This window comes from Aphidius gifuensis, linkage group LG6 (genome assembly GCF_014905175.1).
Source record: "Aphidius gifuensis isolate YNYX2018 linkage group LG6, ASM1490517v1, whole genome shotgun sequence".
NCBI lineage: Eukaryota > Metazoa > Arthropoda > Insecta > Hymenoptera > Braconidae > Aphidius > Aphidius gifuensis.
The window spans coordinates 7910289-7935606 of record NC_057793.1 but is presented as its reverse complement, the minus strand read 5'-3'; the positions used below and the strand labels follow the sequence as shown (position 1 = coordinate 7935606).

The 25318-nt window shown below is 22.9% G+C and overlaps 10 protein-coding genes across 11 annotated transcripts; 4 read left to right on the top strand and 6 right to left on the bottom strand.

Annotated features, from left to right (window-relative positions):
* Positions 1-319: 319 nt before the first annotated feature.
* Positions 320-1933, top strand: LOC122859302 (tyrosine--tRNA ligase, mitochondrial). The gene is made up of 3 exons (XM_044162761.1): positions 320-469; positions 539-1443; positions 1513-1933. Exons 1-3 carry the CDS (start codon positions 330-332, stop codon positions 1863-1865), a joined length of 1398 nt encoding a protein of 465 aa, XP_044018696.1. The 5' UTR covers positions 320-329; the 3' UTR covers positions 1866-1933.
* Positions 1931-5350, bottom strand: LOC122859303 (coiled-coil domain-containing protein 40). The gene is made up of 7 exons (XM_044162762.1): positions 4987-5350; positions 4304-4926; positions 3803-4046; positions 3332-3742; positions 2452-3264; positions 2235-2393; positions 1931-2158 (listed from the first exon to the last, which is right to left on the bottom strand). Exons 1-7 carry the CDS (start codon positions 5176-5178, stop codon positions 1931-1933), a joined length of 2670 nt encoding a protein of 889 aa, XP_044018697.1. The 5' UTR covers positions 5179-5350.
* Positions 5351-5689: 339 nt separating this feature from the next.
* LOC122859751 (tol-Pal system protein TolA-like) lies at positions 5690-6568 on the bottom strand. Its single transcript, XM_044163434.1, has 4 exons — positions 6465-6568; positions 6306-6398; positions 6038-6241; positions 5690-5974 (listed from the first exon to the last, which is right to left on the bottom strand). The coding sequence occupies exons 1-4, from the start codon at positions 6561-6563 to the stop codon at positions 5690-5692; spliced, it is 681 nt and encodes a 226-aa protein (XP_044019369.1). The 5' UTR covers positions 6564-6568.
* LOC122859301 lies at positions 6465-7707 on the bottom strand. Its single transcript, XM_044162760.1, has 4 exons — positions 7572-7707; positions 7283-7441; positions 7013-7216; positions 6465-6949 (listed from the first exon to the last, which is right to left on the bottom strand). Exons 1-4 carry the CDS (start codon positions 7608-7610, stop codon positions 6677-6679), a joined length of 675 nt encoding a protein of 224 aa, XP_044018695.1. The 5' UTR covers positions 7611-7707; the 3' UTR covers positions 6465-6676.
* Positions 7708-8554: 847 nt separating this feature from the next.
* LOC122859297 (cell surface antigen I/II-like) lies at positions 8555-11975 on the top strand. The gene is made up of 5 exons (XM_044162756.1): positions 8555-8698; positions 10583-10910; positions 10981-11008; positions 11076-11299; positions 11365-11975. The coding sequence occupies exons 2-5, from the start codon at positions 10596-10598 to the stop codon at positions 11845-11847; spliced, it is 1050 nt and encodes a 349-aa protein (XP_044018691.1). The 5' UTR covers positions 8555-8698; positions 10583-10595; the 3' UTR covers positions 11848-11975.
* LOC122859296 (probable cytochrome P450 6a14) lies at positions 11838-14100 on the bottom strand. Of its 2 annotated transcripts, XM_044162754.1 has the most exons (7): positions 13771-14100; positions 13335-13704; positions 12944-13278; positions 12815-12880; positions 12349-12746; positions 12230-12260; positions 11838-12169 (listed from the first exon to the last, which is right to left on the bottom strand). In XM_044162754.1, exons 1-7 carry the CDS (start codon positions 13958-13960, stop codon positions 12006-12008), a joined length of 1554 nt encoding a protein of 517 aa, XP_044018689.1. In that variant the 5' UTR covers positions 13961-14100; the 3' UTR covers positions 11838-12005. The 2 variants fall into 2 exon arrangements, with proteins under 2 accessions (XP_044018689.1, XP_044018688.1); XM_044162753.1 differs by having other exon boundaries at positions 11844-12169; positions 12815-13278; positions 13771-13987.
* A 971-nt stretch (positions 14101-15071) lies between these two features.
* LOC122859295 (merlin) lies at positions 15072-18525 on the top strand. The gene is made up of 7 exons (XM_044162752.1): positions 15072-15589; positions 15657-15786; positions 15873-16306; positions 16378-16587; positions 16664-16770; positions 17203-17332; positions 17420-18525. Exons 1-7 carry the CDS (start codon positions 15491-15493, stop codon positions 18137-18139), a joined length of 1830 nt encoding a protein of 609 aa, XP_044018687.1. The 5' UTR covers positions 15072-15490; the 3' UTR covers positions 18140-18525.
* On the bottom strand, positions 18416-20231 carry LOC122859298 (peroxisome assembly protein 12). Its single transcript, XM_044162757.1, has 5 exons — positions 20109-20231; positions 19932-20040; positions 19314-19867; positions 18718-18803; positions 18416-18659 (listed from the first exon to the last, which is right to left on the bottom strand). The coding sequence occupies exons 1-5, from the start codon at positions 20229-20231 to the stop codon at positions 18548-18550; spliced, it is 984 nt and encodes a 327-aa protein (XP_044018692.1). The 3' UTR covers positions 18416-18547.
* Positions 20232-20299: 68 nt separating this feature from the next.
* LOC122859299 (2-methoxy-6-polyprenyl-1,4-benzoquinol methylase, mitochondrial) lies at positions 20300-23485 on the top strand. The gene is made up of 5 exons (XM_044162758.1): positions 20300-20578; positions 20642-21054; positions 21114-21202; positions 21265-21388; positions 21454-23485. Exons 1-5 carry the CDS (start codon positions 20422-20424, stop codon positions 21541-21543), a joined length of 873 nt encoding a protein of 290 aa, XP_044018693.1. The 5' UTR covers positions 20300-20421; the 3' UTR covers positions 21544-23485.
* Positions 23352-25008, bottom strand: LOC122859300 (dynein light chain 2, cytoplasmic). Its single transcript, XM_044162759.1, has 3 exons — positions 24766-25008; positions 23713-23830; positions 23352-23649 (listed from the first exon to the last, which is right to left on the bottom strand). Exons 2-3 carry the CDS (start codon positions 23818-23820, stop codon positions 23488-23490), a joined length of 270 nt encoding a protein of 89 aa, XP_044018694.1. The 5' UTR covers positions 23821-23830; positions 24766-25008; the 3' UTR covers positions 23352-23487.
* Between the last annotated feature and the right edge of the window lie 310 nt (positions 25009-25318).

The following is a 25318-nucleotide window of genomic DNA, read 5'->3' as shown; positions in this document are numbered from 1 at the left end:
TCATTGATCAACAACTCAACAAAACAAGACAAAATTAAATTTCATCATATTTATTTATACAATAATAAATAAATAAACAAAGTGCCATATTATCATAATTAACAAGAAAATTTAAATCAACAATACAATTAAGTAAGTAAATGAATTATAAATTCCAAAAAAAAAAATAAAACAAAAAAGAGTTAACTTCAAAAGTTTCATCAATAAACAATTGATTATTGATAATTTAATTAAACAATAAATAATTTACTTGAATAAATATCCTCTAAACAATAATTACCAATGATAAATTTAATTATTAATAATTATCTATTACAGAAATATCAAAAATGATAACAAATCGTATTTTGAGGTTATTCACTGTCAACAAATTGAATTTAAAAAATGCTGAAAGATTTTACTCACAAAAAAATATTCTCCACCTACATGATAGAGGAATGTTTCAAGATATATTTCCAGCATCTCATGAGTAAGTTAATTACCCCTAAATAAAATTAAACAATAATAATAACAAAAAATTTTGAATGATTAATTTTAGACATGAAATAAAAAAATTATTAAATAATTCACCACAATGTGTATATGCTGGTTTTGATCCAACAGCTGATAGTCTTCATGTTGGTAATTTATTGGTATTGATGAATTTATTACACTGGCAAAGATCTGGTCATCAAGTTATTGTTTTACTTGGTGGTGCTACTGGACAAATTGGTGATCCAAGTGATCGTACAACTGAACGTACTGAAATAAATAATATGATAATAAATGATAATATAAATTCAATACGTAATAATATTGAAAATATATTTAATAATCATAAATTAAATTTTTGGCAAAATAATAATAATAATCAAAAATTAAAACAGCCAATTGTTGTTAATAATATTGACTGGTATAAAAATATAAATATCATTGATTTTATACGTAATGTTGGTAAAAAATTTCGTCTTGGTACAATGATTGGAAGAAGTTCAGTACAAACAAGATTAAATTCAGATAATGGTATGAGTTTTACTGAATTTTCATATCAAATATTTCAAGCATATGATTGGTTACATTTATATAATAAATATAATTGTCGTTTTCAAATTGGTGGTGGTGATCAAATGGGTAATATTGTATCTGGTCATGATTTAATAAGTAAAACAACTGGTAATAATGTTTATGGTTTAACATTACCATTAATAACATCTGAAGGTGGTAAAAAATTTGGTAAATCACTTGGTAATGCAATATGGTTATCATCAAATAAATCATCAAGTTTTAGTCTTTATCAATTTTTTATGAGAACAAAAGATTCAGATGTTGATAATTATTTAAAATTATTTACATTTTTAAAACTTGATGAAATTAAAAGTATTATTAATAAACAAAATTTAGAACCAGAAAAAAGATATGCACAACGTAAATTAGCTGAACAAGTTACACTACTTGTACATGGAGGTAATGTTATTTAATTTTATTTAATTTATATAGTTATTTAATTGTTGGTTTTTTTTTTATGATTTATAGAGGAAGGACTTGCTGCTGCTGAAAAAGCAACAGCTATACTTTATGATAATTCATTGGAATCATTATCAAAAATATCTGCTGATGAATTGGTTACAGTATTTGAAGGTGCAAGTATTTATGATTTACCAATTGAACCTGGTATGACTGCTTATGATCTTGCAATGCGTATAAAATGTTTTAAAAATGATAAAGAAGCACAAAGAATTTTAGCAGCTGGTGGATATTATATTAATCATTCGAAAATTATTAATCCAAGTGAAGTACTTACACCTGGTATTCATATTTTGAAAAATAATACAACATTAGTTAGAGTAGGTAAAAAAAATTATCATGTTATTAGATGGTTAGTATAATTTTCAATATATCTTGAATTATAACTTTTTTTTTTTATAATGAAAATATATAATTAATTATTATTTTATATTGATTGTATTGTTAATTGAATTTTTCTTATGTCATCATTTAGATGGGGAAAATCTTGTTTTGTTTGTTCCATTATATCAACAAGTTCATTTTTAATTCTTTGTTGTTTTTCAAATTCTTCATTTAATATTGTTTCTGATTTAAATAACATTTTATATTTTCCTTCACGTACTTTTTGTAACATCTTTACTTTTCTTTGTTTTCTTACGAGACATTCTAGTTTCTATTTAGAAAAAAACAATACATTAATTAGAAAATCAACAAATATAAAAATAATATAATTCGAAAAGATTATTTACGTGACTTTTGATGAGTTCACTTTCAAAAATTTTTTTATCAATATCAACAATTGAATTTGAAAATGATTCTAATGATATTTTTTTGTCATTTAAATTTTCTTGTAAATGAAATTTTTCATTCTCTAATTCAGCTATTTTATTTTCAATATTTTTAGTTTCCTAAAATCAAAAATAATAATTTATTATTATTAAATATTTTATGATATTAAATTTTTACCTTAGCTATTTGTTTAATTTTTTTTTTACGATCATCAATTCTTTTATTAAACATAACACGTTTATTATGTATCTCTTTTGGATTTTTAATTTCTTTAGCAATTGCAATATTAATAATTGTTTCTCTTCTTGTAACACAAAATTCCATATCTCTTATCATTTTTTCTTGTGCTTTTTTTAACTGTAATAATCTTATTTCCATTTTATGAATTTCACATTTCATTATTGCAACATCACCACCACTTATTCTTTCATTTTTTATTGTTTTTGATGTTTCACATGCTATTTTTAATTTTTTTTCCCATGATAAATAATTACAATGTGATTCATATAGCTTTTCATTTAAATAATTTTTTTCATCAATTAAATTTTTAATTGTATTTTTTAATTTAATTAATTCAATTTCATCATTTTTTAATATTTTTTCATATTCATCTTTTGTTAAATAATTTTTATCTTTTAAATTTTCACGTAGCTCATTTTTATTATTTATCATTTTATTTGTACGTAATAATCTTTTATGTAAATCTTCAATTTTTTTATTTATTTTATCATCATTTTTTTTTTCATTAACAATTAAATATTCTATTTTTATATTTTTTTGTTCCATTATTGTTATTTGTTTGCTTAAAATATTTAACTCTTCAAGTTGATTATTTCTTTCTTCACTTAAATTTACCATAAAACCTTCTTGTCTCAGCCAAAATTGCTTTGATTCCTGATTTTTTCTTTCAATTTCTTCAATGTTTTTTTCATATCCAGATATTTTTATATCATAAGAACTCATATCAACATATCCATCATCTTTATTCATCTTTAAAATTAATTAAATATTCAAAAAAACTTGTAAATTAATTTACTATTTAAATTATTTAACTTACCTCTTCAATTTTTTTATTCATATCAATAATTTTCTTTTGTTTTTTTTCGATTATTAAATTACATTTATCTAATTCAATTTTTATTTTATTCAGCTCTTTTTCTTTTAGTATATTTGACTGACAAAGTTCCTCCAAATCACTCTTTTCAGTTGTCACATAATTTTTTATCTTTTTCAATTCAAGAATACTTTTTCCATATTGATTTTCCATTTGGATTAATGATAGCTCAAGATTGTTCATCATTTCTCTTGTATCATTCAATATTTTATTTAAATATTTTACTGTTTTATCATTTGTATTTTTATCCTCCATTTTTAACAATATCTCATTCTCCAATATTTTTTTTTGATTATTCAATTTATAAAATTCATTGTCAAGATTTTTCTCTTCATTTTTTAATCTTTCATAATTCTGTTTATTAAAAATATTCATTTTTATTTAAAATAATTTTTTTTGTTTTTTTCTACTTACGTATAAAATTTCTTCATAATCTTGTTCATTATTTTCTGATAATTTTACAATTTCAAGTGTTTTATATTCTAAAACATCAGATTTTTCACGATCAGCTAAAATTATAATTTCATTGTATTTAATATCTTCTTCAAGTTTCGATTGTATTGATGTTAAACGTTCATTATTTTCCATTTCTTTGACAGTATCTTTTTTTGTTTTTTCAATTTTCGATTGAAGAGTTCTAAATGTTTCTTGTATTTTTCTATAAACAACAACAAAAAAATTATAAATAATTGAAATATTATTTCACATTTATTTTATTTATTTTAACGATAAAAATTTGTTTAAAAATTATTTAATTATATAGACAATTACGACAGACAGACAGACACAACAATATAATTATGGATTTCTATGAAAAAATTAAAAACGAAAGGCTATTGATAAATAAACAAGGCAATATTTTACTTTCACGTTTACTAAATTTATCAATTATCAAAATAAAAAATTAATAATTACATTTTTTCACCATTTAATTGATCATTAATTTTATCTCTTTGATGTACACTATTAACAACTTTATTCCAAACAATTAAAAGATTTTTTCTTTCATTTTGTAAAGCATCTAAATCAACATCAGCATCAGCAATTGTTTGTCCAATAATTAATCTTTCTTCATTTTTAATAACCATATGTTTTTCAAAATCTTGTATTTCTTTTTCAATTTTCCATACTTGTCCATGCAATTTTAATAATATATAATCAGCTTCTTGTTTTTGACGTATTAATTCTCTTTGTACACTTGCATCTTTTGATGTCATTCTTTTAGCTAATATTAAATGACTTGATATTTCATTTTCAAATTCATTAAATTGTTTACACTGTGATGATAAATTATTCATTTCATATTTTAATTTTTCCATATTACTACGATCATTTTCAATATCATTACGTATATTATTACGTAATTTTTTATCTTCAATTATTTTATTATCATATTTTTCATGTAAATTTGTAATTTCTTCTAAATTTTTTGTATATTTTTCAAGGATATTTTGTTGATGTGATATTTCACGTTGTGCTTCATACATTTCTGTACATTTTTCATCTTTTTTTTTAGTTGCTTCTTTAGTTTCTGCTTGCTAAAAAAATTCAAATTTATATTTATTTTATTTGACACAATTTAATTCATTTTAACATACCAATTTTGATATTTCATCAGAAAGTCTTTCATCAATTCGTACAAGATGAGCTTTAAGTGCATCTTGAAATCTTTTCATCAATGGATCATCAGGATCAAGAACTTTGAGATATTTCGATTTATCATTTTCAGCTGTTGATAAATCTTTACTATTCCAATTTTTAAAATTTGTTAAAACACTAGTTTCTGCCATTATTAATTTAAATTAATAATTAATACTACATTTATTTTTAACTCGTGGGTTATAATTAATTGTCGTTTTTTATATCTAACATTTTTTTATTTACTCGATTGATATTTGTTGTAACGTTGTCATGGTAATTTGACTTTCTGAATGACTCATTTTAACAACACACACACTTGTCTTTCACCACCTGTTATTTTTTTTTTTCATTGCAATTGCATTACAAAATAATAAATATATTTCTTTCCATCTAGTTGATAAATATTATCAGTGTAATTTAATTTAAAAAATTAAAAATTCACTGTCATTATCAATGATTGCAAAATTGTAAAATTATATTTAAGTAGTACAATTAATGATTAAAATATGCAAGTATTTTTATTTTTTTTATTTAACAAATAATTAGCATCAATAATAATTTAAATTAATTTTTTTCTTTAAATTAAAACAAGTAGAACAAGGACAAGACGTTCTCCAATAAAGTTATTATTTTTTTTTTTTGTTAAATCAATAATTTTTCTTATGAATTATTTGATGAAATTTGTTGATCAAATTTACGTTTATTTCTTGAAGCATTAATTTTAGCTTCTTGTGCTGATGCTGTTGCTTTAATTGATGCTTCTTTTGTTCTTTCAAGTTCATTTTGTGCATAATTCATTCTTTTAGCAAGTTCAATTTGTCGATGATTTGCAGCTTCTAATAGCTGTTTTTTTTCAATAAAATCATGTTGTGCACCACGTGCTGATTTATCAGCATTTGCAACATTTAACAATGCAATATGATAAGCCTGTGTCAGTGTTTTTAGCTGTAAAAAATTTTTATAATTTATAATTAAATTCACCATGTAATTAATTAATTAAATTATTACTTCTTGTTGAGCTTCACGTGCAGCTTGTATTGATGATTGTACATGTGATTTTGTTGTTTTAATTGATATTATTTCTTCACGTACAACAGCTTCAGCTTCTTTGACTTCTTGTTGTAATTGTCCAACAACAGCTTCTCTACCTGATAATGCAGTCTCTGCCATTTTTGCAGCATCTTTAGCTTTTTCAGCAATTTGTAATTTTACCTAGATATTAAATAACAATTATCGTCTATTTTTTTTAAATATTTATTTAATTTTTTTTTTTAACCTGATGTGCTGCTTGTTGTCCAGCAATTAATTGTGCATCAACAGCAGCTTTTGCATCTTGTGCAGCTTTAACAGCCATCAATGTATTTTTTTTCTTTTTTAAATAAAAAAATTATTATTAAATTTTTTTTAATAAATAGTTTATTTATACTTTACATACATCATTTACATCACGTAATTGTCTTGAATTTTCATCAATGAAATATTGACACAAACAACATTTTAATAATAATCCAATTATTAAAATTTTTCCTATCATTTTTATTTGATTTTTAAAATTATAATTATTTTATTTATAACCAATAAATATTGTCAAATTTAATTATAAATAGATTGACAATTGTTTTTTTTTTTTTTTATTTATTTTAAAGTTTAATTTTTTACACGAGTTGAACGTGAATCAATGTGATTTGCTTTAGCAATTGCTTCTCTTGCAGATGCCCCAGCTTTCATGGCATTTTGATGTGTTTTTTCAAGATCAATTTGAGCTTTTTGTAAACGATGTTTTAATTCCCCAACTCTTTTTTTAGCAGCAATAAGTAATAATTGTTTTTCATTTAATGATTTTCTAGCGCCATTAGCTGTTTTTCTTGAATTACGTAAATTTGATTTTGCTGTTTCAACTGATCTTCTTATCATAGCCAGCTAAAAAATAATATAAAAAAGTTTATAAATAATATTATTATATAAATTTCTAATTAATATTACTTGTTGACGTGAATCATGAACAGATTTAATAGCAAAATTTAAATTTTCATGAGCTCTTTTAAGTGCTATTGTACTTTCTTTAACAACACTTTGAGTTTCTTTAGTTTCTTCTTTTAATTGTTCAACCAATGCTTGTTTACCTGCCAATGCAGCTTCAGTTATTTTTGCAGCATCAAGAGCTTTTTTAGCAAGCTGTGCTTTTACCTTTAATTAAATTTGAAAAATTAATAACACTTTGTTGTAAAATCATTAGCCTGATAATTATTCAACCTGATGTGATGCTTGTCTTCCAGCAATTATTTCAGCATCAACTGCTGCTTTTGCATCTTGTGCACCTTTTAATGCCATGTCATTTGATTTTGTTGCAAGCTTATCATTTTTTGAAGCTTTATCAGCTTCACGTATTTGTCGATTAACATAAGACCTCTGCTTTTTTTTTATTTGAAAAATAAAATCATAAAAATATTTTTAAAGAAGAAAACTTGGAGCTTTTTTTTTTTGGAAGCTTTTTCATGTGTTAATGTGTTAATATTATATTTAAAAAATTTATTCAACTCACTTGATTGTTATAATCGTCAAATGCATATGGATTTATCATTAAACGAGAATATATTTCGTCATTTTGTTCAGCTGTGCAACATTGTACGTTAGCAAATGTCAGGGCAACTGGAAAACAAGCATAAATTTTTTGTTTAACATTTTTTTTTTTTAAATTTTTTTTATACAATTTATCTGGTTTGTTATCAAGAACAGAAAGTACATATTGGCTTTTTTTTATCACAATTATTATGACTGTTATGAATTATAATAGATAACGAAAAAAAATGAAAATATATTTTTTATACTAATTAATAAATTACATACCTAAAAAAATGATTACAAAATTAAATATTAAATATTTTCTTCGTCTTTTTTTCATTTTTTTATTTTTCATAATAAAAAGTAAGGTTTTGTTTAGTTAAAAATAATATATACTCTGAAGTCATTGATAGAGAAATAAATGAAAAAAAAAAAATAAAGAATTATGGAATTTTAATTGAAAATTTAGCAATAATTTATTTTGGATATTTTTGATTGTTATTGACAAATTATATTCAATGACAAAATCATTATTTATATTTAATTATAAATCAGGAAATTTTAATTTAATTATTTGTCTATATTTTTTTGTATTTTTGAGGTAATGAGGCCCATGTGAAAGTAAATCGAGGGCGTGTTCGATTGTTCGTCACACATTTATTTAACGAAAAGAAACGGTTTCAAGGTACTTGCTAAATAAATTTGGTGTATTTTGAATCTAATGAAAAACTAATTAAATTTATTTGTTGTTTAATAAATATTTGACTGAAAAAAAAAACAAAGAATAATAATAAAATTACTTAAATTATTATTGGAACTTTTTTCTTTGAATGATAAATTTAGTAGATGTTAATTTTTATTGTATATATAATAATTAAATATAAATTATTATAATGGCAATCCCTTCCGCTGATTTGAGAAACTTGGACCAAGTCAGACTATAAGAAGTCGATTGATCAGCAACGTACCAATCAGTTGTTTGTTGATTTTCTTGCGTGAAAGGGCAGAGTAAATATAAATAATATACATTTCACTTTTATTTTAATCGTTGGTGATTTAATTATTAACACGCACGGATTGACTACAATTAATTGTCTTGAAAATCAAGTGAGTTTAAACTTTCAATCAAAAAATTAAATATTCTAATTAATAATTTACCCGAAAAAAAGGCAAATAATTTTTTTCAATTTATATCAATTGGTAGAGTTGAAAAAAATTTTATGTTTATCTTTTATCACTGCCAATTCTACCGGCTTCAACAGTCAGAATATTATTTTTTTTAAATATTTCATTCAATATTAACTCATACAGAAATTAAATATCCTGGTTAATAATTTACCCTCAAAGAAAAAAAATATAAAAATCATTTAGCTTGGTGTTGGTTTCAAATGCCATATTTAAAATTAAAATGAATAATTATAAAAATAATATATGAGCATAGTTTAACATGTAAACATAATGATGATTATGATGATTTAAAATTTGTCGAAAAATAATTATGACAAGAGTATGATCAGCACGATAAATAAATAAATATTCCATTTAAAAATTTATTTATTTTTTTTTTTTTGCAAATTTACTATTATCCATATATCTTGGATAAATTGAAAATTAATTTATTTAAAAATTAATTAATTCATCATCGTGCTGTAATGACTCGCTGTTATTATTATTTCAAATTTAATTTTCATTAATATTTTCATCTTTTAAATGTATTTTATTAAATGTTTATTCATTTTATTTATTTAAATAATTATTATCATCATCTTTGATAAATTTTTAATCCATTTTTACTAGTTGGATAAAATAAATAAAATTTTATTTTTCGTAAATCTATTGTATATTAAATTAACATCACATTATCTTTTAATTTTTTAAAATACAACAATTAAGTATATTATGTAAAAAAAATTAAAAAAAAAAATTATAGAATAAATAAAAAGTGATTGGAAAATTTTTTAGAAGGTCGACGAATGCAATTTGAAAGGTTTCTATAAAATTAAAAATCAGGTAATATAATATTTTATCTATAAAATGCAAATTTATATTAAGTGGGATATGTTGTATTATCATTGACCAGATGAAAATAATTGAACATTCAGAGCGAAACGAAACTAGGAATTACGTGGAGGAGTGATATCTATAATATTATTCCTATGCGTTTGTTGCTATATATTACATAGTAGCCAGTCTGATATTAGATAGTACAAAAAAAAAAATGTATCGCAAATGAAATGAGACAAGTCACGATCAGCACGAGTTTGCAAGTTTTTCGTCTAGTTACATGACAATAAATTTCGTTTGATAAAACACGTGACATTCACTAACAACAAAAAAAAAGTTTAAAAAAAAAAAAAAAATACTATACCAATTTAGATATATATATAAAATCAAATGGGCGCGGTCAAAAACAAGATATTCCAACAGAAATAATTTGCCGCTCTAATTGCAGGAAATGATTTGCAATTTTATTTCGTTTTTTTTTTTATTTTTCTTTCTCCTTGTTTCTTGGATCTTGTGTTATTAAAATATTAAACATGTAATCAACACTAGAAAATAAAAATGAATAATATGCTTGATCAAATATAATTTTTATCTTTTAAAAAAATCAATTTTATCCTTTTTTTTTTATTTATTTATCATTGGGTAAGATGAATAAATAAAAATTCATTGATTATTCAATATCTATTATCATATTAAAAAAAGCAAAAGAAAAAAAAAAAACAACAGCCACTGTTATTACATCACGATGACAAGATTAAAATACCGCATGACTTGATTTTCCTTTCATTAATCTAACAATTAATTAAAAAAATATGTAACATTTTGTAAAATGATTTGTCACACTGATTTTTAACATGATCAATCATCCAAAACATTTAGAGAAATTACTTAAAAAAAAAATTATAAAATGATTATATTTTTTTAAATTAATTAGTATTTATATTTAATTATCTAATAATATTTTGTTAATTGTTTTATTTATTCTAGAAAGAAAAAAAAAATGTTGAAGAATCTTTTTATCATGGGCCTTATTGGTGTGAGTTTAGCTGATGTAAAACCAGCAAAAGATACTCGTGTACCACGTCAGTATGTTTCTTATGATGATTCAAAAATTGGTGAATACGCATTGGTAGATGTTGCAACATTACCACTTGATAATTATCCAGCTCCATCAAATCAACCACGTCCCAAGGCTGGTTTTAGTGTTGGTGGTGGATTGGTGTCAATTGCACGTGGTTCAGCTGATCAAGCACGTACTGCTGTTGCAAATCAACACTCAGCTGCTGGACAAGCTGCATTTGTTGCAAAAAATCAAGTAAAAAAAAAATACTAATTAATTATCAAAATAATTATTATGATTTGTAATTAATTTATCTTATTTATAGCTTGCTCAATCAGCTCAACAATCAGCAGGTAAATATTACTTGAATATTGATTAATTTAGTTTTATTATTTATTAATAATTTTTTTTATCAAATAGCAACTGCATCTGCTGCATTAGCTGGTAAACAAATAATATTTATGGGTCTTCAACAACAAGTACGTGATGCTAAAACAGCACTTGATGGTGAAAAACAACAAATGGTACAAGCAGCAAGAGCTGCACAAGCTGCTAAAAATTCAGCACAACAAGCAATGCATCAAGTACAAGTTATAACAGCAGCTTTAAATGCAGCACAAGCAACACAAGATCATGCAGCACAGGTAAAAATAAATAAATAAAAAAATAAAAATTGTATATAAAATAAACAAAATGATATTTAATTTAGGCTGCTGCTGAAGCTGCTGCTGAATTAGCAGCACAAACAGGAATGGTTGGTCAAGCAAAATCACGTTTACATGCACTTGAAGAACAACTTGAATCAGCACGTATTGATTTTGAAGCAACACAATCAGCAACAAATAAAGCAACAGCAGCAGCACAACTTGCACAAAATAATGCTGCTGCTGCTGCTGCACATGCTGCTGAAAGTGCTGCTGCTGTATCACCACTACCATCAGTTGCTGAAGAAGAAGAAGGACCAGCAGAACAATCAGCACATCTTCAAATTGGATCAATTGAAGATTATGAAGAACCAAGTAATCATGAATCAATTGTACAAACACCAGTACAATATTCTGATGAACAAGAACAAAGTGCAATTATTTATAGAAATGCACTTCAACAACCAGCATCAGATAATAGTCAACAATCATATGGTTCACCTTATGAACAACCAGAAACATATGGAGATTATAAAACTTATTATTAAATTTTATTTTTTATTGAAATATGTAATTTTTACAACATAAATATATTTTTTACAGACTTTTTTAAGTCATTTATTAATTGACAAATATTATTTTTCATATAGAAAAATAAAAATATTGTTTTTAAAAATGTTTAAATTTAATTTTTATATATTTTTCATTAACGTGGCTCAATTTTTAAATCAACTCCAGTTTTTGTTGTTAAAAGTATAACACCAGGATCAATTTCAAGTGGATACGGTGTATTTGGACCAAATGAAAATTTATATTTTACAAGAAGACTTGTTAGTACAATTTTTGCTTGAATAAGACCAAATCTTATACCTGAAAAAAAAAAATTCCATAATTAAAAATAACTAAATAATAAATGAACAATAAACTTACCAATGCATGAACGTGGTCCTTCTCCAAAAGGCTAAAACAATAATTGAAAAAAAAAAAAATATCAACAAGTTGATGATAACATGATGTTTTTAAATATTTCGAGTTAAAAATTTTATTACCAAATAAGTATAGGGATGTCTAGAAGCTGTGTTGGCTTCATTAAATCTTTCTGGATCAAATGCTTCTGGATCTGGATAAATATCTGGATCATGATGAAGACCAATAACTGGAATAACAATATCAAGACCTTTTGATATTTTTAAATCAGTTTCTGGTAAATCAATATCCTTTGTACAGACACGATTTAATATTGGTACTGGTGGATATTTTCTCAGTGTTTCACTTGTAACTTTATGAAGATATGTCATTTCTTGGATTGCTTCATATGTTAATTTACCATTATGTTTATTTAAAATATTATCAATATCATAACGTAGCTTTTCTTGTAGATGTTTATTACAATCTCGTGATAATTCATAGAGAGTTAGTATTATAGTTGTTGATGTTGTTTCATAGCCTGTTGAATTAAAATTTTCCCAAATTAAATAACAATCAATTTATTTACTTGTTTTATCAACAATTTACCAGCTAAAAAAAACACAAATGCCTGGGCAATTGCATCATTCATTGTAATTTTTCCATCAGTTGATTCTGTGAGAAATAGAAAATTTAATAACAATCGAAATACTTGTAGAAACATGTATATATAATTACCAGAAATATGAAAATTTTTGTTGTTGTCATCATCAAGATGTCCTTTATTAATTAGCTGCATCAAAAGATTCATAAAATCTGATCTTTGAATGTTATTTTCAACACGATAATTATAAGAATCTTCAAATGCTTTTGTGAAAAATTTCGATACACCAGGATCAGTAAATGGAATTTTTAAAATATTCAATATTTGAGGACCAAAAAATGCCAATGAATTTTTAATTAAATTTGGCTCAAATGTTTTTTTTCCCCAAATACGAAAATCACTATTTGGATTATCAAGACAATTACTTTCAAGACCAAAAACAATTGATGAAATAACATCAGTTGTTAATCTAAAAGATAAAATAATTAATAAGACTTTTTTTAAATTGTTTTCTAATAATATTACCTTGCTGTTATGTCTTTCATTTCAACAACTTGATGATTATCAGAATATTTTTTAACATAATCAATTAAACGATCAGTAGATTGACAAATAGTACCAAACATTTGTTTCATTTTTCCTGATGTAAATGTTGGTGTTAATTTAACACGTAAATTTTTCCATTTACTACCAGGTAGCGAAAATAAATGTCCAGATAATGGATCAATTTTTTCATTACAATACATACCACGATCATGAAAATTTTGAAAATTTTTTGTCATTACAATGCGTATTAAATCTGGATCATTAATAACAAGTGATGGTTTGTGAAATGTGTACATTCCAAAGTAACGATATTTTTTATATTTTTCATATGTATTTTCATATAATTCACCTGTAAATTAAAAATATCCAAAAGCAAATTTAATTATTGTTTTTTCAAGCTAGACTATCAACATACCAACTGATATTTTTCCGATTAAATGTTGAGTAAGATTTCCAAATGGTACCGTAGGCTCTACATAAGAAACACCTCTTTTTTCCCAGTATAAATATAAAATTTTTTTAAAATACATATAAATACCAGCAATACCAATTCCAATAGAAATTATAAATTTTATGAAAAACCAACTTGTCAATAACCCCGTCATTTTACCAATATAAAAATGAAAAAATTCAACACTCTTTTAAATTATTTATCAAATTAATTTGTTGAAATTTTTTTATAAAAATATTTGCTAGATTTTGTTGGGCATTATTCAACAAATTACTACACAAGACTGTTGGTGTCAATTTTTTTTTGATATTTTATATACTCAGTTATTCACGTCATGTTTTGTACCGATATAATTACAAGTTATTATGAAAAAATATAAAATACAAAGTGTGCAATTAATATGACATGCAAAAAAAATTTTGTAAATAATGTCATTTGTATGTTTATTAATTTTTTTTGATACAAGATGATAAGTTAAAAAAATTAATATATATTTGAATGATGTACATGATGTTTATAGTTGTAAAAATAATAAAATGAATAATATTTGTGAGTAAATAATTTATTTATGTCATGATGATTAATGAGTAAATACTAAATTGATAAACACTCAAATTAATCATGTTTATCTACATGATTATCATCATTTAAAATCAATAAAAAAAATTAATGAATTAATTATATTAGTGTTAATACATTTAACGATTGTCAATACATGTAAATTAATTATTTTTTTTTTATTTATAAAATTTTTTTAGGTAGTCATTCACATATTTAACGATGTAAAATATTTTTATTTTTATTTTTTTGTCTTGAGTCAATTGACGTGTCTCATAATTAACTTTGTTATCAAAAAAAAATTTCAAGTTTAATAATAAAACAAAAAAATAATATTTGATATTTATTTTGTAAATAATTTATCCTGAAAATTAACAACAATTAACAACAATTACTAATTGATAATTATCTCTTTTTCGATTGAATTTTTACATGTTAAATTTGTGTAAAATACACAGTTAATTTATTAATAATTTTTAATAATTAATTAACTTTAAAAATTAACAACAATTAATCAACAATTACTACAAAATTTATTCGACAAATAAATATATCATTTTAAAATTTAAACACAATTTGGCGCTGTAAAATCCAGTCGGTAACTTACCATCATTTATTTAAAAAAAAACAAATAAAGGTACACATTCATGGATAACACACACATGCATAAAAAAACAAAAATTTTGTATATATATTATAATTATAACAATATATATATTTTTTAATATATATCAGCATTTTTTTATTCATTTACTAATTTTATTGTTTTTTCAACCTAAATTTAAAACTTGTCAAAAGTCATAATACAACATATATGTAATATGAATTATATTTATATACCAAAAATAAAAAATTCAAGGTTTTAAAATATATTATTAAAAAATTAACAATAATTATTTACAACAATACGTAATAATAATAAGTGAATTATAAATTTTTGTATTTTAAAAATTTATTATTATCAAAAACCATAAAGACAAAAGCTTGAATATTTCTATTGTTGTTTTTATCTAAACAAATAAATTTCAATTGTTAATAAAATGATGATTATTATTAGATAATCTTGTCAAGTATTTTATGTTGTTTATATTGTGTAATTATTATTTCAACAATTATTTCATGGAAAATGAAAAGTAAAATGCCACCATTTAAAAGAAAAAAATTAGGTAAATCATTTCCTGTCAAAGTATGCACCCTTGATGCTGAATTGGAATTTAATCTTGAGGTTTGTTAATATAAATATTTAAATAAATAAATAATAAATTAATTAAATAATATTAATTGTTTAATAGTTGCGTGCAACTGGACGTGATTTATTTGATCTTGTTTGTCGAACAATTGGTCTAAGAGAAACTTGGTACTTTGGACTTCAATATGAAGATGCAAAAGGTTTTATATCATGGTTAAAATTAGATAAAAAAGGTATGTGAGTTATTGGAATTATAATTAATATAAAATAATGATAATTAATAATTGATTGATATATATTTTGTATAACAAATAAATAGTACAAGATCAAGGAATATCACAACAGCCAACAACGCCATTTATGTTTTTGGCAAAATTTTATCCTGAAGATGTTGCTGAAGAACTTGTACAAGAAGTAACACAACATTTATTTTTTCTTCAAGTTAAACAAGCAATATTATCAATGGATATTTATTGTCCACCAGAAGCATCAGTTTTACTTGCATCATATGCTGTACAAGCAAAATATGGTGATTATGATGAAACGTCATATAGACCTGATATGCTTGTCAGTGAAGATTTATTACCACAAAGAGTTATTGATCAGTATCAAATGACACCTGAAATGTGGGAAGATCGTATTAAAATATGGTATGCTGATCATCGTGGAATGTCACGTGATGAAGCTGAAATGGAGTATCTTAAAATTGTCCAAGATCTTGATATGTATGGAGTTAATTATTTTCCAATAAGTGTAAGTTATTGGTAACATATAAATTAATTATTTTCATATGAGTATGTGTTGATAAATGTATATTTTTTTAGAATAAAAAAGAAACTAATCTGTGGCTTGGAGTAACAGCACTTGGATTAAATATATATGAAAAAGAAAATAAATTGGCACCAAAAACAACATTTACATGGTCTGAAATACGTCATATTAGTTTTGATGATAAAAAATTTATCATTAAACCAGTTGATAAATCATCACCAAATTTTGTATTTTTTTCACAAAAAGTTAGGATGAATAAACTGGTAAGTTTTTGATAAATTTAACAACATCAAAATGTAATTGTTATTTATTTTTTTTTATCGTTATTTTTTTTACAAGATATTAGATTTGTGCATTGGTAATCATGATCTGTTTATGCGACGTCGTAAACCAGATTCAATGGAAGTCCAACAAATGAAAGCACAAGCAAAAGAGGAAAAATCAAGGCAAGTTGATATTTTAAACACAAATTTATCTATTAATATTAGACAAAAAGCCATGAGATATTTAAAATTAAAATGAATAATTATAAAAATAATATACAAGCATAGTTTAACATGTCGACATAATGATGATTATGATGATTTAAAATTTGTCGAAAAATAATTATGACAAGAGTATGATCAGCACGATAAATAAATAAATATTCCATTTAAAAATTTATTTATTTTTTTTTTTTTTGCAAATTTACTATTATCCATATATCTTGGATAAATTGAAAATTAATTTATTTAAAAATTAATTAATTCATCATCGTGCTGTAATGACTCGCTGTTATTATTATTTCAAATTTAATTTTTATTAATATTTTCATCTTTTAAATGTATTTTATTAAATGTTTATTTAATTTATATATTTTTTTTTGTTTCATTATCTAGACGGCAAATTGAAAGAACCAAATTAGCGAAAGAAAAAGAATTACGTGAATCAGCTGAAAAAGAAAAAGCTGCAATGGAACATCGACTAATGCAGTATCAAGAAGAAATTCGTTTAGCAAATGAAGCTCTGGTATGTACATTATATTTTAATTCATATTCATTAATTAATAATTAATAAAAATAATTATTAATTATTAAAAAAAAAAAAAAAATACAGCAAAGATCTGAAGAAACAGCTGATTTACTTGCTGAAAAAAGTAGAGTTGCTGAAGAAGAAGCAATGTTGTTAAGTCAAAAAGCATCAGAAGCTGAACAAGAAATAACAAGAATACGTTTAAATAATATGAAAACAGAAGAAGAAAAAGTACACTTAGAACGTAAAACAAGAGAAGCTGAATTATTAACTGAAAGATTAGTTCAAGAATCAGAAAGACGTGCTGCTGAAGCTGAAAAATTAAAAGATGAATTATTACGTGCACGTATTGCTGAAAAAGAAGCTAAAGAAAAATTACTTGAATTTTTAAGTAGAAATGCATATAATACAACAATAACAACAACAACAGTACCAAATTTATTTCCATCAACACAAATATTACCATCTGACCTACAAGCTGATTTTCAAACATTACAACTTGACAATGATCAATTGACAAATGATTTAAATGAATATGATCTTATAAATGATGGTGATGTTGATCAATTATCAATTGAAATTGAAAAAGAACGAGTTGATTATTGGGAAAAGAGTAAAAATTTACAAGAACAATTACGTGATTTAAGAAGTGAAATACAAGTTTTAAAAGTTGGTGAAAAACAATCGGAACTTGATCAATTGCATGAGGAACAGGTTCGTCTTGGTGAAAATAAATATAGTACATTAAAAAAAGTCAAGTCAGGATCGACTAAAGCAAGAGTTGCTTTTTTTGAAGAACTTTAAGATTTTTCATTCATCAAGAAAATAATTAAACAATAATCCAGTATAAATTTCTATTTTGTAAAAATAAAATTGGATAAATTAACAAGCTCAACTAAAAAACAAAAAAATCAACGTATCGAATACTTGAATCAAAAGTTAGTTATTTTAATAACCATTTGTCGTTAATTTAATTTCAATATGTATGTTTTTTTTTTAGTCCTATTTGACGTTTGGTAAATTAATTATTATCTAGAGAAAAAAAAATACAATGGAATGAAATCAAGTGCCTTGTGAGTGCTCTTAACATAGTTATATATATTTTTCTGCACAATTTACAAAATTACAAATATATGATAAACTTTATAAACAATTTTTAAAAAATAAATAAATAAAACGTATTATTTTGATAGTTATCTTTTGTTAATTTATTTAATCAACATAAAGACGTATCAAGTCATCTTCTTTTGCTGGATAATTTGTAACAGGACATTTACCTTCAATTTTTATTTTTATCAATATACATTGATAACAATAAACATAGCTGAAAATAATAAACAAATATTATATATTGAATTTCAAAAAGTAAAAAAATTACTAACCCAGAAATTGCAATAGCTGTTGGTATTTTTGGTTTTTTCATGCAAATTGGACATAATCCTTTATATTTTTTTGCCTTATCAGGAACCTAAATTAACAAAGATAATTTTTATAATTAGTTATCAACAAGCAAGTAAAAATAAATTGATTAAAAATTTATCAAAGATGATGATAATAATTATTTAAATAGATAAAATAAATAAACATTTAATAAAATACATTTAAAAGATGAAAATATTAATAAAAATTAAATTTGAAATAATAATAACAGCGAGTCATTACAGCACGATGATGAATTAATTAATTTTTAAATAAATTAATTTTCAATTTATCCAAGATATATGGATAATAGTAAATTTGCAAAAAAAAAAAAATAAATAAATTTTTAAATGGAATATTTATTTATTTATCGTGCTGATCATACTCTTGTCATAATTATTTTTCGACAAATTTTAAATCATCATAATCATCATTATGTCGACATGTTAAACTATGCTTGTATATTATTTTTATAATTATTCATTTTAATTTTAAATATCTCATGGCTTTTTATACTAACACCTGCTAAATGATATTTATTTTTTTAGAGAAAACTTACTGTTGGAGCCGGTGGAACTGGCAATGCTAAAAGATTAACATTAAAATTTTCTTGATTCCACCAATTGATAAATTGCAGAAAAAATGCACCAAGTTCTAGGGATCTTGTAAAGCCACGTTGAATTAAATGAGCACCATCATGTGTTGTAAAAGTACCATTTTTCCATTTACTTAATAATTCAGATATTGATGTAAATTCTGTACCTGCTGAATATGTCAATGTCATTGACATGAAACGTAATAATGGAGTTGGATAAAATGATCGTTTTGATATATACAATAAATAGTAATAAATTCCCAAAAATGAATGCATTAAATTGTATATTTTATATATTTTTATAAAATATATTTTAATATTATTTTTCCAATTATTATTTAAGTACTTTCCATCAATTTTATCTAGTTCAAATTTATCTATTTTTGATTTTATATATGGATTAAGTATCAACAAAATTAATGAACATAATTTTTGTTTATCAGATAATTTATTTGCTGTATTTGTATTTGATATTGATATTCTTTTTAATCCATAAAATGTTTCCGAAAATGAAGCATCTAAAATTCAATTAAACTGTATGATTATTTTATTTTTTTATTAAACAAATTATGAATTATTTACCATAATTTTTTAGATAAAATTTTTGAAGAAAACCATTAAATAATGCGTAGAATTCATCAGACCATTCTAATGTCCATCCATATTTATCAACATTACAAGTTGCAAAAAACTAAAAATAAATAAAACTATTAATGCTTGTAAAAAAAAATAATAATTGTTTTTAATAATTAAACTTACAGAAAATATTTTTTTAAAAGCTGGTTCAATTGTTGATGCTAATGATTCTTGAGCAACAATTTCAAATAATGTTGGTTTGCCATAATTTGTTGTTCCAGTTAAATATGCACCTCTTTCAGCCATTTTATTAATCAATTAATTATCATTAACAAATTCACTATCTATTATATATTGATCAACAATCAACAAGTCATTCCCCAAGAAAAAAAAAACAACAGCATGTACACAACATAAACATAAACACATCTCAATGACATGTTGAGAAAGATTACTATAACCCCAAAAAAATAGAGCAACAACAACAAAACACAAAATGAAGTTACTTGGTAATTTTTTAAAATTAAATAAACATTCAAATAGATTATTTAGTGTATCAAGAATTATTAAAAATCAAACAAATATTAATAATGATGAAAAAACAACTCACTTTGGTTATCAAACAGTCAAAGAAAGTGACAAAGAAAAAAAAGGTAAATTTCGATTGATAAAGTAAAATGATATATTATTATTAATTTATTTTTTTAAATAATTAGTTTACAGTGTATTTGAAAAAGTTGCTGATTCTTATGATGTAATGAATGATGCAATGAGTCTTGGTATTCATAGAGTATGGAAAGATATATTTATTCAAGAACTTGGTCCAACACATGGTTGTAAATTACTTGATACAGCTGGTGGTACTGGTGATATATCATTTCGTTATTTAAACTATTTAAATAATATTAAAAATATAAAAAATATAAAAAGTCATGTAACTGTATCTGATATTAATGAAAATATGCTTGATGTTGGTAAAATAAGAGCTGAAAGACTTGGTTATACTGTAGAAAAAGGATATGATATTAATTGGTCACAACAAGATGCTGAAAAATTAACATTTGATGATGAATCATATACTGCATTTACAATTGCATTTGGTATTAGAAATGTCACTCATATTGACAAGGTAAATTAATGTGTAAATTATTTATTTATAAAATAATAAATATTTTTATGATTATTTAGGTTCTTGCTGAAGCATACAGAGTTTTACAACCAGGTGGAAGATTTATGTGTCTTGAATTTAGTCATCTAACAAATGATTCATTGCAATGGTAATAATGTTATTAATTATATTTAATTATTATAATTTATATTTGTTTATTATTTTTAAAAGGCTTTATGATAAATATTCCTTCCAAATGATACCTCCAATGGGAATGTTAATTGCTGGACAATGGGAACCTTATCAATATCTCGTTGAAAGTATCAGAAAATTTCCAAAACAAGAACATTTTAAGGTAAACAATATTATCAACAATTATTATATAATATTAAATTAATAATTATTATTTTTTGATTTAAGGAAATGATTGAAGAAGCTGGCTTTCGTCATGTTACATATAAAAACTTGACATTTGGAGTTGTTGCAATACACTCTGGTTTTAAAATATAAATAAAATAAAATTATTGTATTCAGAATGAGACTGTATTAATGGTATTTTTTTTCATTAATGAAAATTAAAATATTCGATAAATACAGATGAAGAGTCTATCCAAGAATTCACATACATTAAAAATTTTATACGGTCCCTATAATTTTTATTTTTTGTTTTCAAGATGTGTTTTAATTTGAGTTTTAAAAAAATGAAAATATTAAAATTTGATATCGAGTTTTTCGAATTGATTAATTTATTGAATATAAATTGATATTTACTTGATCTTACCTGTTTTTATTTATCAATAGATATCTATTTTCATCACACACTTTTTTTCAATGAAAATTTTATTCTCATTAACACACATCTTGAATTATTAATTTGGCTTTTAGGCCAATTAGTAGACTAATAAAATGCAAAATGCAACGAGTTTCTTTATCAATAAAATTCATGAAACTCGGCATGATCATGAATTAATCAACAATTATTAAAAAATTAAATCCAGTCGATTACATTTAAAATTGTTTCTTATTAGATGTTTTTTCTTTTTTTTTTTTTTTTCATCTATTAAACAAAGATACAATTAAAATAATTTATCTAACAAATATTACTTGATCTACGGCTCGTTGATATATAATATTTTTTTTTTCTTTTCTTTTTAAAATTGTGATTATAATCATACAAAAAAAAAAAAAGAAAAAAGACAAATATAATTTATAAACTTTCAGTTTCTTTTTTTTTTTTTTGTAATAATCTGATTATTTTTCTTTTTAAAATTTTCTATGTATTTTTTTTTTTATATAGATACATCTGTGTAAATAATGTTTATATAAATTATTTGTGCATTAGAGTTTTATCGAACATTTGAAATTATTTATGAGCGAATTTAAAAAACAAAAAAGAAGAAAAAGTTCGCTTTTTTTTTTGAGGACGGTCCTTGTCCTTTTTATAAATTTAATAAATAATTTTGAATAAATTATTATAAACAAAATAACAATTGATATTTCATATTGAATATCAAAATATTATTACATCTATTAATTTGTGCAAAAGCAAATGAAAAAAAAAAACCAAATGCAATTTTGTGTAAATTTTTTTTTAGACATTTTCATTAATCTTTAATGGAACACTTGTTATAAACCAAATAATATCCAAAAAAAAGGCGAAGATATTTCATAAAATCCAATCAATGAAATATGATCAAAAAAAAAAAAAACGGAATTAATTATACCAGATAATTTAACCATAATAATTGATTGGTTCGTTCATTAATGGCGATTTAAAAAAAAATTAATACATCAATTTTGTATTTATTACATAATATTTATTAAATTATTATTCCCAAAATAAAATGAGAATAATAATTCCATCATTGTATCCGCTTTGTACATAAGTCAAATATGATTATTAATTAATAATAATCGCCAACATTGAACACAACCATACATACTTAATATTAAAACAAAAATACAACAAAGTTATTTTTTAATTTTCTTTCTTTCATTTTTTTTTTTTTTTTAAATGAGAAAAAAAAATGTATATTATTCTTTTTATCTATCAATGAAGTCCTTTCACATATTAATCACATAATAATTAATAATTATTAATTATTCATTTATTTTTTCTACTTAATTAAATTTGTAGAAACTCGATAAAACAAGTAATCATTAACAACATCGAGACAATGATGATTTTGTTTATATTAATTAAATATGTTTGATATTTTTTTTTTTTAAACTATGCTAAGAGGACTTCCATATCTTTTTTTTTTTTTTTTATTTACTTTTTCAAAACAATTATTATTATTTTCTTTTAAATATATATATATATCGGTTCACGCAGAGTTGGACATGGTGATGACAAGATGGAAGGAGGAATTAAGAGGGGAAAATAGTTTTAAATGTTGTGAAAAAAAAAAAAATAATAATAATAGAAAAAGAATAAAAATTAAATAAACCAGCTTATCCACTTTTGAAAAGGAGAATGGCCACTTGACCAAGGTAAAAATAAATGAAATGTCTTGTTTCATGTGTTACATAGCTGCCAAAATTACGGCCGACAATGCAATGCCACGTTGGATTGTATTTTTTGTCAAATTCTTTCTTGACAAATGCAGCAATATCCTATAAAAAATTAAACATCAATTAATTATCTATCATTCATTTGTAATTTTAAAATTTTTATACCTTTTCAATGTTGTATTTTTCTAATGCTTGAGTCGTACAATCAACAGCATCTTGCTGCATCTCTTCTGACATATCAGCATTTTTAATAACAGCTTTGCGATCCGACATGTTGTGTAAACTATAAATTTATTAAATAAATTAATTACAAAATTTTAATTTCTATTTGATTTTTAATTTAATTTTTCATTCACTATTAATTTAATAATAACAAAAGACTTGCTAATGTTGTCATGGAAACGTAAATTTCATTTCATTTTTTTTTTGAATAAAAAAACAAATGAAAATGTAAAAAAAAAAAAAATGATGAAAATAAAATTAGAGTAAACAAATGTGTAATATGAATATTGTAAAAATATAAATAGATTAATATTTCGAAGTCAATGTGACCCCAAAAATAGAATATACATTTTTTTTTTTTTTTTTTTGTTCATCATTGATTTAACAAATTTTGAGACCTTGATGAATTTTATGTTACAATAAAATTACCTGTCAATGATTATTTTATTTTTTTGATTTATGAAAATATACGTTAATCAATAATCACTTAACCAAAATCATCATGTATATATTTTTTTTTTTTGTAAAAGTAAATAGCAAAAACCGGACAGACCTTGTCAAAGGTACTCGTGATATTTTAATGGTTGCTTTAACATTAAACGCCGGCATGTTTTAATAAATAAAATTTACGTTTTAGAGCTAATAAAATTATTTATTACTATTTATATTTTTTGATTGAAGGAGAAAAAAAAATGTGGGGGGTAGAAACGCGGGAGGATTAGTTTTGTCGATATATGGAATAATAAAAATAGAAAATTGCATGCGATAAAAAAATTGGGTCGATTTTATTGACTAATTTTTTTGGAAATTATATCAAAAAAAAATTAATAATCAATTTTCGTTTATTTACATGGAAAAATATTGATAATAATCAAGGAAAAAATTTTTTTTAATCAAGATAAATTAGTTAAATGATGACATGTAAAAAAATCAGCAAATTTTTTTTTTTTTTTTTCTTAAGTCAATATATAAATTAATTTTCAAGTAAATACGTACTTTCTTTGGTTAAATCGCCAACGTTTTATTAATTATCAATAATCCTTGATAAATATTATGAATTTTAATAAATAATTTTGTTGAAAAACTTGCCAAAAATATAATATATATTGAGTTATTTTTAATTTAAAAATAATTTATTTATTTTTATATTATTATAAATTTATTTTTCCAGAAAATTTATCTCTGGACACGAGCTGACTCTGAAATTTTGTCGAACAGACTGAAGATTGAAGCGCCTGGTCTGTAAACTATTGATCCTATTCTTTCATTGGCTGACTGGCAGGGTCTTCTATCAGCGTCTTCTATCAATTTATATATATTTCATGAAATGGCCGTCATAAAGTGGCGCCAAAAAACAAAAAAATAACAAATTTTTTTATTTATTTTTTAACAAAATTTATTATTTATTTAACTATTAATATTTAAATAATAATTATTTATTAATAAATTTATTATTAAATATTGAATTTAAAAAATTAAAAACAAAATAATATTTATAAAAAATTTTTAAAATAAATTTTGAGTTTTTAGCGTTTTTAAATCAACAAAA